This window comes from Schistocerca nitens, chromosome 2 (assembly GCF_023898315.1).
Source record: "Schistocerca nitens isolate TAMUIC-IGC-003100 chromosome 2, iqSchNite1.1, whole genome shotgun sequence".
NCBI classification, from domain to species: Eukaryota; Metazoa; Arthropoda; class Insecta; order Orthoptera; family Acrididae; genus Schistocerca; species Schistocerca nitens.
The window spans coordinates 381,907,605-381,922,021 of record NC_064615.1 but is presented as its reverse complement, the minus strand read 5'-3'; the positions used below and the strand labels follow the sequence as shown (position 1 = coordinate 381,922,021).

Below are 14,417 nucleotides of genomic sequence, written 5' to 3'. Positions count from 1 at the left end.
TGAATCATCAACAATCCATATGATATAACTGCTAGTCTCCAATCATATATTTATTTGGCAAAACTGCATTACATAAAATGACTTACAGTCATGTTACGAAATAACTAATCACAACTTATGAGTAGTGATGGTGAGACGAGCTCCTTGCAAATTAATCCATACATACGTACATACATTAATCCTTGTTCCATAGATCATGAATACGACATTTCATAATGATGTGGAACGTGTCACTTTAACATAAGGTTTCTTTAGACAAAATAATTAATTTTTTAATTTTTTTACTGTTATTACCTCATATCTAAGGATTCATCTGTTGAGTAGAAAGAGCTGTCATTCAGAAATTCTTTTAATTTGCTTTTAAATGTTGGATGGCTATCTCTCAGACTCTTAATACTATTTGGCAAATGACCAAAGATTTTTGTGGCAGCATAATTCACCCCTTTCTGTGCCAACGTGAGATTTAATCCAGAATAGTGCTTGTAAACATATTATTTATAAAGTTACTAACGTATATAATTATTATTCTTTATAAAATTCATAACAACTGAAGCAGTCACGCAAAGTATACTAATAACATGTCCTTCAAAAGCTCTTGATACAGCAGTGAAGACAAGTCACTTTTATAGTTAATCAAATGTACTAATAGCTATAAACAATATTTTGAGTAATATGAGGAAATATGCCTAAATTATGATTTAACGTATGAAAACACTTTATAAAGCCAGCATAAGAATTTTACTCTAAGGTCCAGTCAATTCCTACTCTGATGTGGAACATAACTGGTGGAGATCGTTTTACTATCCTATATCAGTTCAGTTTCATTTATTTACTATTTATAGAGGGCAGCACAATTTGTTCGATGGTGGCTGTAAGGTACTCAGGCAAGGATGCCAATGTGGGGACAACACATGATTTCTATTCCAGCGATGGAGAAGCCTGCCTCAGTTTGGGTGATAGATCTGGGAAGGCTCTATAAGCCACCCTCCACACTATTTATTGATTTATTGCTGATTGTTATTTGCCCTAGTCTGGCTAGTTGCAAAATTAAGCATCGGACATTCATTCCTCAGTCGACAGTTTTGAAGGGAAAACTTACTGCAAAACCACATGCACCGATAACTAAAGTTCTGACTGTGAGCCTACGTCACATGCCCTACCTATTCTCCGACACTGTTCTGTAATTCATTTCCTTCCAAAATATTCTAACAATAATGAAAAGGTTGTAATATGTGAACATTTTTGTACGACATAGTTAATTTATTACACCTTAAATTAAAGTATAGTGTCTCTACCGATTCTGGGCGCACTCACACTACAATTACAGGCACATATCTTTCTCGAGCTTATACGAGTTGACCATTGCCGATTCCTTATTGTGCGATCGCCATTTAAAAATATAACGACTCCGCCGATACGAAATTCAAACTGAGCTTCAAAATTATTATTTTAACAGCGGTCACTTTGCTTGCACACATACACGTCCCAATCGCGTGATGGCTCTGGCTCGATTCTGTATAATATTTCCACAAAATACTTCACTTTTATGCGTCATCGCGCGAAGAGCAAGCAGCGGGCTTCTGCCCCGCTAGCATGCTCTGGCTGGACGGACTCACTCCTTCGTGCAAAGGATTTCCAGGCGCTGATCTATCCCTGCTAGAACCATGGCATCCCCGTCTGCGCTGTAGCAAAGACGCGTAAAGTTCGCTGTGTCCTGAAGTTGCAATTTCCGGGCGTTAATCTTTAACGTGCGGTCGCAGGGGTGCCTTAGCCGCCATGTGCCCACTTCAGATGTGACAAGTATGTACACAGCACAGATGTCAACAAGAATCGTGGCTTTCCGTTCCCATGAAACCTGAGAAATTTCGCCCTATCTCGACTGTATAACTGTCCAGCTAATGCTGTGCATTACCTTCCTTGTTAGACACTGTTTATGCTACTCAACAAAGACCGTTCAAACTCGGTACCAACCTTAGAAATTGTTTATGCGCTATATCAGGGAAAGTTTTGCAGCGTTCCACTGTATTTTCATGCTTTGAGACACTTTCACTCAATGACAATGGCTACACGCTTATTGTCAGCCCTCCAAAAAGAGTTTGGACTGAGAACAGAGAACTCTGAATACAGATCTTTCGTTTCCTGGTTGTCTTCCCATGCTGAATGTTTGAAGATTTAAGCGTCGCTTTTTGCTATAGCATGGTGTTCGTTTAATGTCTCAGAGTCCGTACTCTGAGCAACTCGCATTTACCTTGTTGCTGTGCACCTTGCATGCGAAATTCTTTGGGTCATTTCTCTTGTTTTTTTGACAATGTGACTTGTGCAGATAAGGAACTGTAATTTATTCTTCTATCAGTCTTCCTACTGATGTCCATCAATTTCCCACATTATTAGCTTCAATGTTTCAAGTAAATTTTTTGTGTTTCTATTTTCCAGGAGAAAAACTGGAGTAAGATCCCATGTGTTTTTTAAATGTGAATAAAAATTTAGTAATTTATGGAATCAACTTCCATTAATGAACCCTACTTTCTACGACTTCTTCCATGATTAGACAACCTTTGTTTAACATTTAACAGATATACACCAAAGAGATGTTTCAATGTAAGTGGTGTTTCCATTGTGCGCAGTATGAAATTTATTAATGGAAAGTTGTGAAACATACGATGCTGTTTATTGTGGTGTCGCAGATTTTTGTTTCGAAGTTCAAACCGTACTAACGCACATTAGTTTCAAATGTTTTGACAAGAGTTATACTGCAGTATTGTATGTAGCAATAAATGCATGAAGTCATTTATCACTGTTAAATGTAGATTTAAACATTTTATTATGAGGGCGCAAACCATGAAGATTTATCCAGCATTTAATGTGTATGTAAGTGAAATTCGAATAAAAAAGATGAATGGTGGTTGTTTTATGAATACTTTCGTTGAGGAAGGTAGTGGTCACGTGGCCGAAGCTCTAAATAAGCATGCAGTTGCAAGATGAAATGAACGTAATGACAAGTGTTATAAGTACACACATTACCAGCCGAAAACAGTAGAAATTCATTCACAAAATCTCATTACTCGTAAAACAAATTTCAGCTTCATAAAATATAGTTTAATAGCTGTTATTCACAGCTGCGCTCGCACCTTAGTAATTCCGTTATGGTATGTGGTGGTGAGGAAGTATACCAGTAATTTATAAATATCTGGATAGATAGTGGTGTAGATAACTATGTGTGTACGAAAACAAATTTGTCTGCTGGTATGTAGGTACATAATGAATATGTTTTAATTTTTTGTCGTATTTTGAATGTTAGTTAAAAATATTAAAATGTTTCTTTCGTACCAGGTATTTATTGCAAGATTCTAACACTGTTGCATAGACAATGTTTTTGGTATTGGCCTCTTTTGCAAGAACTTACCTGTTTTATGGGCTGGATACACGTGCGCACGCCACATAGAGCTGTCTATGATAAAAACACATTCTTTCGAAAAGCACACCGGCAACTTTGAGTATATGCCATTCGGATTTATTTATGGCCTATCCAAAAGCGTTTTTGGTGGGAATTGTAATATTTCAAATTTAAAAGACAAATCCTTTAGTTTGCTTGAGATTCGTGTAATTAAAACACTTTCTACTTTAGGTGAGCTACTAATTATAGTAGCCCTAGCAATATATGTGTAATTTTTACGCTCGTACCGTTAAACGATCTGTTCGCATCACGATTTCTCATTAAGAGGACTGAAACACCAACCTTTAAACTTAGTTTATGAGAAGGCATTTCCAGCAACTGGCACTTCTGACAGTTCCTACTCTACAAAATCTCCTTCTACTTGTGAAAATTTTTTTCTTCATTTAGCTGTCCTACAAATTCATTTGTTGGCGCCGAAACTGCCCTTTCACAAAACCATTCTTTAACTCTCACGTTTGCTTGCAGTTCAGCATACACTTTGTTCATCAACTCTTATGAACTGTGAACAATATTACAGAATTCACGACATAATCTAATTATGCCCTTGGCACCGGTATCAGAACGATCTTTGCCGATTTTCAGAACATCCCACATATTATGATGGTTATGTATCTTGCGCATTTCCAAGCGCATATTTGTTGTTGAACTATATTTTTTAACATGTTGTCATAAGGTTGACGCCTTTAAACATTCATTTATTTCATCTTCCGGTGCACTTTCAGTTACTAACGGCAGAGTCTGACAAGACATTGTACACCCAAAGTAACTGCTTACATTCCTGCAATATCCGTCCAAGGTTGCTATTTCTCGCATTATCTTCGTGAACTAAGTTGAGTGAAAGCATATGTACTGAATGCGACTTTCAGCCACAATTGATCAGCGTAGCAGCTGTTCCTGAGGAGGCAATTGTAGCAGCAGCTCTTTATTTTCCGGATTTGGGCTAAGAGGAAAATTTAAATGAAGTCTTACCAGCCACCACGACGCGCTTCGTGGAAGTATTTTATTCGATGTCATTTCGGCGACTTCTGCGTCGATGATGATAAAATGATAACACACGCACTTAGTCGCCAGAGGAAAAAATCCGACCCCATTTGGAATCGAACCAGGTACTATTGGATTGTGAGTCAGCAAGGCAAACCACATTGTCACGACCGGTTGTTGCGAAACAATACACGAATGCACGTCTTAGAAGTCATAACACACGCGAGAGAGCGGCTAAAATGTGACGGGCTTGTCACTGATTTTACTATAGAAGTATGGATTAAACATGTAGAAGATAATGTAAGTATTGTATTCAATACTCTCAACCGTATTATGTAGAACATATCAAACAATAAAAGCACTTTCACAAACATGATACAATTCTAAAGTCAAAGAGTAAATAACTTTTTCAGAGGGTAATTATTATTCGATAATTCGCGTTATATTCTTCAAATCAATAAATATGTTGTAATACACAGCTTCTAAACTAGCCTATGTTGTTAATCAACATTCAAGCTATCTCCATATCAAATTTCATCAAAGTCGGTTCAACTGTTTAGTCGTGAAAGCGTAACAGAGTTACTTTCGCATTTATAATATTATTAGTAAGTATTAGTATAGTAAGTATTAGCATAGTATAGTATTAGAGTATTTGCATATATCAGTATTAGTATTAGTATGGAAGTACGGATGATTAAGGGGAGCGCGAACTGGAACTCGGGCTTAACTGTTTAGGGAACTAAAAGCGATGTGGCTTTTACTTTTGACGTCTGTGCATCTAACACTTCTCATTCTTACATTACTTTGATCTTAGTTACAGATCTAATGATAGTAGCCGAAACGTCTAAATAAATGAAAACACATAAAGCGAACGATACTTATTCAGAATTACACTAAGATTGACATCTATGACAGAAGCAATGGACTAAGGCTCATATGGGAGGCGCGGCAAGCGTTCAGCCAGTATCATGAGACCTGCCTTTCCAGACCTTCACTCCCACCGCTACAACACTTGTGACAGGTTCAGGCAGCCTGCTCTCCTATGGGATCGTACGTTGTACCCTGTGATTTGGCTTTTCGTTTCCCGCAGATGCAGGGTTAATACTTTATCTATTATTGCTATTGTTTGTTGTGTGATACCGAACAGTGTTAGAAGAAATTTCATCAAATGTTATACAGTGGAAATATTCGACGCCCCTCTCTTGCCCATGGGATATCCGTATAAGGTCAGCAGAGAGAAATTCTCGGGAATTACGTGCCTGTTTCAAGAAACTTTATGTTGAATGGCTTGTCTCCACGAACAAGTTGTTCAAAATAACTGCTGAAGGTCTGATTTCAAACAAAAATACTGCTATAATATTGGCAAGTAAATGTACAAGAAAGTAGAGGAAGCTGAAAAATCTGGGTAACATACGTTGTAAGGATAACTGCGTTACTATCATTGATTCATTTGCAGTGGATCTGATACGTTGCCATGTTTGTGATTATTACTCCAGAAAGGGACATCCAACATTTAACAAATTATTGGCCACACTTAAGGTAGCAAGTCATTTTCCAGACAGTTGTACATTGCTGTTTATAGTTTGATATAATGTGGGTTTTCACTCCGAACATTTCTGTAGCTGCAAGCTGTTGAAGGAGAAAGAAACGATGGCTTGCTGACGACGCCAGTAACATTAGTAAGAGCCGAAATTAAAAATTACATTGCCATTAATAATAAAAACCGCTCTTTCTGCAGTCGAAGTGCTGGCGAACGAAGCTGTCAGGAGAGTCGTCACTGAAGACCGGAAGAAAGCCGCCACTCATACATAAATACAAACATACAGACATATTATTGTAAAACATGGTAGAATAAAGATATTTTAGAAAATCCAACAGAAGAAATCAGGTCATTAAAAAAGACAGTGTCACTTCAAGCATATGTGATGGCGAAGAGAGTAGCGTTAAATGAGCTCTTCCATTCTCACCACAAAAGATGATGCACAGGCAAAGTCAGCTGAACCGTTGGAGTTAGCAGTTTAAGTGACTGCATTATATTGTCGTACATTTCAACTCTTAATAACAAGGGTATTGTTCGACATCTGAGTTAAAATAAAGTTTATCACAGAAATTCAGTCCTTGCCATACAGAAGAGATCTGTAGCAATGTTTACAACATAATTGCTGCAATAATTAGGTAAAGTATTTTGTGTCACAATCATTCTTTTGTCAAACTTATAAGATAAGAATTCGCACCTCGATTAGCAATCATAATTTTTTTGTGTTAGAAATGAGTACAAAATCTATTCAGAACAAATAATGTTAAGGCAATTATAAATCTAGCTATCCGCATCTCGTATGAAACCAAACAGGCTACATTTTGCCCAAATTATCTCATTTTGTAGGTATCTGACAGAGTTCTGGTTTGGACCAGATGAAGATCTAGGGTCCAACGTATTTGTAAGATTCTGTCAGCAGATTACGCTCACTTAAATTCAGAAGTAAAAGAGTTTCTTGCAATTTGAAAATTAGCTATCATCAGTAGGAAATCCATTTTCGTAAAATTTCCATACATGATCTTAAAAACAAATTGTTGCCGAACGAGTAAATAAAACAAAAATAAAATACAGTGCAGCTCTTACAGGACACAGGGATGTCAGTTTCATATTTGTACATTGAATTGTTTCGAGTTTGAGAGAGTTAAATGAAATGAAAGATGACGCTTTGCGTTCTCTGCAGGAGAAAACTCTGCTCCGTGCCTCCGTGTGCTCATGCTGAAGTATCAGTTCAAAAATGATTTCGAATACAGAAGCATAATGTATAAAAAGAAACTGTAAACCATTATCAAATATTAGACTATTTCTAGCATGTTATATAATTTCACACTTCATTTTCATTTGATTATTCAATCAGAACAAAAATTAAATTTTTTTCATCTTAGGGCACGACATCACTGCATAATCGCGAAATGACTCTTCTATTAAAAAGCGTATACTAGGCATATGAAAAAGAATATTTAATAGTTTTATGTTGCATTTGTCGCCAGCTGCTGTTTTTAAACTGTAACCACTACAGTTGAATCAGTTGCTTTCTTTCGAAACAGGTGTTTTTCAAATTTAAATGGTAGTGATGACCACGGCACTCAGAGAATCGTAGCAACTTAAAGAATTCTCAGCCGGTCACCCTCATCTGCCTCATGGCGTTGCAAGCTAGAGCTGCCCATACAACAGAATTCATTTGAAATGTAAATTCCCAAGACTCCTTCCGGAAGAGTAACTGAGCAGCCTACAGTTTCCACTAGATTCGCTAGATGGCGGTGATCATGCAACAAAGTGCAGATTCAGCACTTAACGCTGGGTGCGCGCTCTTACTGGAGTCTCCTTTTGCCACCCTGGAACTTGGTTGGCATACTTAGGTATGATGACTGTCCATATTTACATATAACACAGCTTTTCCCCGGGTGGTACTGAGATGAAACAGTATAAAGAATAGTACCAGGCAAAGCCCATCAAGTTGTGCTGCTGAGGTGCTTAAAATGTTTAGTTTGCGATGGCCCAGTTTTAAGATATAAATTACAGAAACAAGTTAGCAACTGGTCTATTATGAGACTTAGAAAGAAGACCACAGATGAAAATGATGACAATCTTAATCTTTTTATTGTTGATCATGACGGTCAGAATTAGTCTTCGCACGAATATAAAAGGCATTTAGATCAAATCCTTATTTAAGGGCCCTAGATGCCACTTTAAATGGCAGCTTGCAGAGTGAAACACACCCACTTGTTGCTCTGTGACTTCTATTCTCTGAATTCATAAACCTAGGAATATATTTCCTCTCCTTTGAGCTGTCAGCAGTTCTTGTTCTCTTATTCAGTTGTATCCTAAAGTAATAAGTAACACGTGGGTTTTTTGTTCCTAAGCAAATAAATACCGATGCTGACTTCCAAAGATTTCAAGAAAATAATCTGAAGGATTTGTGTGTGGCATGCTTACCACTGGAATGAAGTCAACACTTTATGTGCTATTATGAACCTACCAAGTCTTCCTACAATATTTCAGAAATATAATTCTTTAGTGCTTGACACTGTAAGTCCAATAAAATTTTAAACTTAATTTCCCTTAACTTCCTCCTTTTTCTAGCCAAATGTGCCTTTTCTCTGAAATCATTTATCCCAGAGCAATGAAATTCTACAGTCAGTCGTCTTAGTATTGGTGCATGAAGTGAGATCTTTTTAGCTTTCTAGCTCTATTATAAAGGGCCTTTTATTTTAAAAATATATCCCAAAACGGTTCACTATTAAATTTTTTCGAAATTATAATTTAATATATTACTCCTAAAAATGTCACCTTCTTGGCGTATAATGTAAATGTATGTTAAAAAATTTAAGTGTCCTACTATTAACGCTTCCAGAGAACGGATACGTTTAAAATGGACAATTTACCAAGGCGGAGATAGAAAGTACCTTCTCTCTTTAAAACTTGGAACGACCTCTCCTTTAGCAAATTCTGAACTTTAAAAAAAAATATTTCTTTACTTTTAAAATAAACAAGTTTCAACTTTCCTGATAGACCAGCAAGAGGACGAGGAAAGAAGGGAAGAAGACTCTTAGCTTCGATATTATGAAGAACGAACTGTCGTGTCTTGTGCAGGAGCGCATCTAGGAAACTGCGTAAGTCGGGATGCCAAGTTTAGGATTTGAATCTTGATGATCGGGAACGTCGACACCTGTACTTTACAGAAATATTTTAGGAATAGCAATGTACACATTTTAAGTATAGCTAGCTACTGAAGAGTTCCAATAAATAATTTCGGTGCCAAATGGAATATCATGATCTCTGTAGAAAAATTGTAGATATGTTAAGGCTGATATTGTTTCGACACATTCAGGTATCTTTAGTTTTTATCGCTGAAAAGAACTTGGGCACATGGGAGTACGTCCGACCATTATTTACTAATAACCATTCAAGTAAACAAAACGGTGTACAAACTTATTATTGTCCCATGTCTTCTTCTTCGAGGTTGTAGAAGGAGGTAAGAGAAAACGGATTAGTTCCTCGAATGCTTGGACGGTGTCAAAATGGCCTCTAGCATATTACGTAAAAATTAAGCGAGTATAATTCTCGCCTTTCTTAAGAGCTTGCAGTATTTAACTTTCCGATTCCACGATCAAACCATAAAATGAAAAATCAGCTCATCAGAGAAGCCCTCTGCCTCCTGCATACCAATCTAAGGAGAGACAGGTATTTTTTTCTAGATCGTAAAATTAACTACAACCAATGAAATGCGACACAAGGGCATAATCCGTTCGTATCTCTATCGCTAAAGTAAATCCATTTTGTGCGCTGTAACTAACGATTCTTTCGAGAATCATCCTCAAATTGGGTGCGTATGTGATTTTCAAAATCATTAAATTATTTTTCTCTCACCAAGCAATCAACAATTTTATATCCCCTTCAGTAAACGGGAGTAACACTGGAATCACATACACAGATTGTGAAATATTTCACGTTCCTTTTCTTAACGTCATCAGAAGAATGTGGAAAACAAGAGAATAATTGCACCTGTCAGTGACCACCGTTTACCTCTCCATATCCTTATATAACTCGGAAGTAGTGCTGAAACGAAAATCTGCGGTACTCTTAGCCAAGAGAATTTATTTATGGAAATGAGTCCACTTTTAATACACAGTTCTTTCTGTTCTGCGAAGTTCCTCTTAATGTCTAAGGGTATGGAATACGTAGGTGAGAACAGTGTAACTTTCCTTGTGTCGGACCATGCACTTACTGCCGCATCGTCAATGGAACATACTGACAGCAACGAGTCTCATCTCTTGCACTGACGTGGATATCCATAAACACTTGACCATGGTGCTTCGAGCGACTCCACAAGATACGTTTGCTGTCGGTTTGCAACAGCCATACGACAAATGTCAGGAGTGTGTTGAAGCTAATGGTGAATACTTTTCAAGACCAGTAAAAGTATTTTGTTTCTAACTTTTGTTTCCTTTATTATCTGAGACAGTTCACCGAAGTTCTCTGACCAACCATGTAATTTGTGTTCTTTTGAACTAATGTATCAATGTATATTATGTAAAAAATGAAACTGAGCTTAAAATTATTATTTTTTTTAATTTTCGTCCAGCACATTTTAAGTAAAATGGAATGCAAATTGCAATGTTTTATTCAAATTTGCTCGTAAAAAGTAAACATTAAAGGTAATCTGCACTTTCTTTATGTCTGCCGACACTCGCCACTGCCTTTTGCAACGTAGAAAGTATGCACGCGACAAGCGCGACAGGGGTCAGGTTTACCGCGGTGAATGGCAAAAATTTTGCGCCGCGGGGGGGACCAGGCGGCGCCGGCTGTGGCTATATAATCAGTGACCGCCGCTCAAGCAGGCACACAGCAGTGGAACGTAGCAGCAGCAGCATGGCGTGCAAGGTGAGGCAGCCGGCAGCAGCGCACTCTCGTGTTTAGCTGGCGCCGTGGCGACGGCTTTGCCAAGCATTAATCTGAGTTTACTTTCACCTCTCGTAAACGAGGGACAAGAAATCTGTCCATCACGTATAAATGGAGAAGAATTGAACACAACAGACGGTAATGAACGACAGACATACCTCAGACGGCGATTTTTTTTTTATTTTCGTAACACAATAATGAGATCGTGTTTTAAAACATCCAAGTGCTTCCATGTCTAATTTTTAGGCTACTTGAGTCAGGACGATTATCAAAGAAACAATGGACATTCGCGCTATTCAGAAGAAACAATAATTACTACATTATGCAGAGATATCTGAGAAACTTTTGGAATTGTAAGACATTGGTATACTGCATTGCATTACCATTTAAATAAGGATACGCGCCTTTGACAAACAGTGTTAGCTACCTGAACTTCCTTTTCTATTTAAAAAAAAGGGGAGAGACAGAGAGAGAGGGAGAGGGAGATAATAGAAGGAACGGGAGAAGGTAGAGGAAAATGGAACGGACACATGGGCTAAGGTCAACGATGAGGGTATTTGTTCCCCGCTGTATACTTTCCTGTATAGAAGTTGTTTGTGCCTTTTGGCACTATATTGTATGAATAATTACTGTTAATAGCAAGGTGTATCGTTTGAGAATGGGCGTGTCAGCGCAAAATCGGTAACCACTTAGCTGAATTTTATATCAGTGCAACTGAGACAGACGAATTTGAAAAAATTATCCAATTTCCTCCGTACTGAAGAGTTGCGGACCTACCATCTCGTAACAGAGATTGCCTCGAAAAAGAAAAAAAAAGAAAAAAAAGCATTGCAGAATGTCCTAGAATATCAGTCCAATGGATGCAGCTACAATTATATATTCCATAGAATTACATGTAAAGCACATGTTCTACTGGTCAGTAGCGCTTATCGAAGAGCCATGTCCCTGCTTTAGTTGTTTTGCTTCGAATGGTCACTTCATAAAGCAGAAAATCTCCACTTTATTTTGGCCAAAGCTTTGTTGACGTCAGATTCCCACGTAGGAATATTGCAGATACCTTCTACAGGGCCATACCAATACTGGAAAAAAAATGTTCTACACAAAAGAGGTAGCAGTTTTTGTATGAGACTGAGACGACAGCGGGAATGATAACAGTGTTCTGTTTCTTTGCAGTTGATCGTCCTGTCCGTGGTGGTGGCCGTGGCAAGCGCCGGCTACCTGGGCGCCCCCGCCGTCTACGCCCCCGGCGCACCTCTGGCTGCCCGAGGATACGCCGCCTCAGCCTACGCCGCCCCCATCGCTCGTTACGCCGCCCCCGTCGCTAGGGCCTACGCCGCCCCTGTAGCCAGGGCCTACGCCCCAGCTGTCGCCGCCGCCCCCGCCGCCGTGGAGTACGACCCGCACCCCGAGTACAGCTTCGCCTACAACGTCCAGGACGCCCACACTGGTGACTCCAAGACACAGCACGAGAGCCGCAGCGGAGACGTCGTCCAGGGCAGCTACAGCCTGGCCGAACCCGACGGCTCCATCCGCACCGTCGACTACACGGCTGACCCCGTCAACGGCTTCAACGCCGTCGTGCACAAGGAGGCCGGCGCCCACCCCGCCGTCGCCGCCCCCGTGGCCGTCGCCCACGCCCCCGTGGCCGTCGCCGCCCCCGCCAGGGCTTACGCCGCTCCCATCGCCAGGGCTGCCTACGCCGCCCCCATCGCTAGGGCTGCCTACGCTCCCGCTCTGGCCTATGGTGGCGCCTACCATGGTTAAGGACTGACATGGACCAACCAACCAACTACTCATCCTCACTTCGTACAAATTTTTGTATCCATTTCAAAACAGCAATATAATATTTGTCTAAACTATTAAGTGGTTCATTATTACGTATTTTCATTCTCATCCCAATCCCAACCATTCCAATGTACGCTAAATTACGATAGCTCTCCCAAATGTACGTAATTGAACTACAGTATTATAACTACACTCCTGGAAATTGAAATAAGAACACCGTGAATTCATTGTCCCGGGAAGGGGAAACTTTATTGGCACATTCCTGGGGTCAGATACATCACATGATCACACTGACAGAACCACAGGCACATAGACACAGGCAACAGAGCATGCACAATGTCGGCACTAGTACAGTGTATATCCACCTTTCGCAGCAATGCAGGCTGCTATTCTCCCATGGAGACGATCGTAGAGATGCTGGATGTAGTCCTGTGGAACGGCTTGCCATGCCATTTCCACCTGGCGCCTCAGTTGGACCAGCGTTCGTGCTGGACGTGCAGACCGCGTGAGACGACGCTTCATCCAGTCCCAAACATGCTCAATGGGGGACAGATCCGGAGATCTTGCTGGCCAGGGTAGTTGACTTACACCTTCTAGAGCACGTTGGGTGGCACGGGATACATGCGGACGTGCATTGTCCTGTTGGAACAGCAAGTTCCCATGCCGGTCTAGGAATGGTAGAACGATGGGTTCGATGACGGTTTGGATGTACCGTGCACTATTCAGTGTCCCCTCGACGATCACCAGTGGTGTACAGTCAGTGTAGGAGATCGCTCCCCACACCATGCTGCCGGGTGTTGGCCCTGTGTGCCTCGGTCGTATGCAGTCCTGATTGTGGCGCTCACCTGCACGGCGCCAAACACGCATACGACCATCATTGGCACCAAGGCAGAAGCGACTCTCATCGCTGAAGACGACACGTCTCCATTCGTCCCTCCATTCACGCCTGTCGCGACACCACTGGAGGCGGGCTGCACGATGTTGGGGCGTGAGCGGAAGACGGCCTAACGGTGTGCGGGACCGTAGCCCAGCTTCATGGAGACGGTTGCGAATGGTCCTCGCCGATACCCCAGGAGCAACAGTGTCCCTAATTTGCTGGGAAGTGGCGGTGCGGTCCCCTACGGCACTGCGTAGGATCCTACGGTCTTGGCGTGCATCCGTGCGTCGCTGCGGTCCGGTCCCAGGTCGACGGGCACGTGCACCTTCCGCCGACCACTGGCGACAACATCGATGTACTGTGGAGACCTCACGCCCCACGTGTTGAGCAATTCGGCGGTACGTCCACCCGGCCTCCCGCATGCCCACTATACGCCCTCGCTCAAAGTCCGTCAACTGCACATACGGTTCACGTCCACGCTGTCGCGGCATGCTACCAGTGTTAAAGACTGCGATGGAGCTCCGTATGCCACGGCAAACTGGCTGACACTGACGGCGGCGGTGCACAAATGCTGCGCAGCTAGCGCCATTCGACGGCCAACACCGCGGGTCCTGGTGTGTCCGCTGTGCCGTGCGTGTGATCATTGCTTGTACAGCCCTCTCGCAGTGTCCGGAGCAAGTATGGTGGGCCTGACACACCGGTGTCAATGTGTTCTTTTTTCAATTTCCAGGAGTGTATTTTCTGGGTCTCATGAACAAATAAAGCGAGTTGGGTCTCACACGATCGCTGTTTCCGGAATCCATGTTGATTCCTACGTAGTAGATTCTGGGTTTCCAAAAACGACATGATACTCGAGCAAAAAACATGTTCTAAAATTCTACAAC

General features: G+C 41.0%; 2 protein-coding genes across 2 annotated transcripts in view; both read left to right on the top strand.

Moving 5' to 3' along the window:
• LOC126236228 (cuticle protein 18.6-like) overlaps window positions 1–14,417 on the top strand; it is a 218,521-nt gene that overhangs the window by 13,068 nt on the left and 191,036 nt on the right. The window lies entirely within an intron of this gene.
• LOC126236226 (cuticle protein 18.6-like) lies at window positions 10,827–12,730 on the top strand. Its single transcript, XM_049945358.1, has 2 exons — window positions 10,827–10,853; window positions 12,045–12,730. The coding sequence occupies exons 1-2, from the start codon at window positions 10,842–10,844 to the stop codon at window positions 12,633–12,635; spliced, it is 603 nt and encodes a 200-aa protein (XP_049801315.1). The 5' UTR covers window positions 10,827–10,841; the 3' UTR covers window positions 12,636–12,730.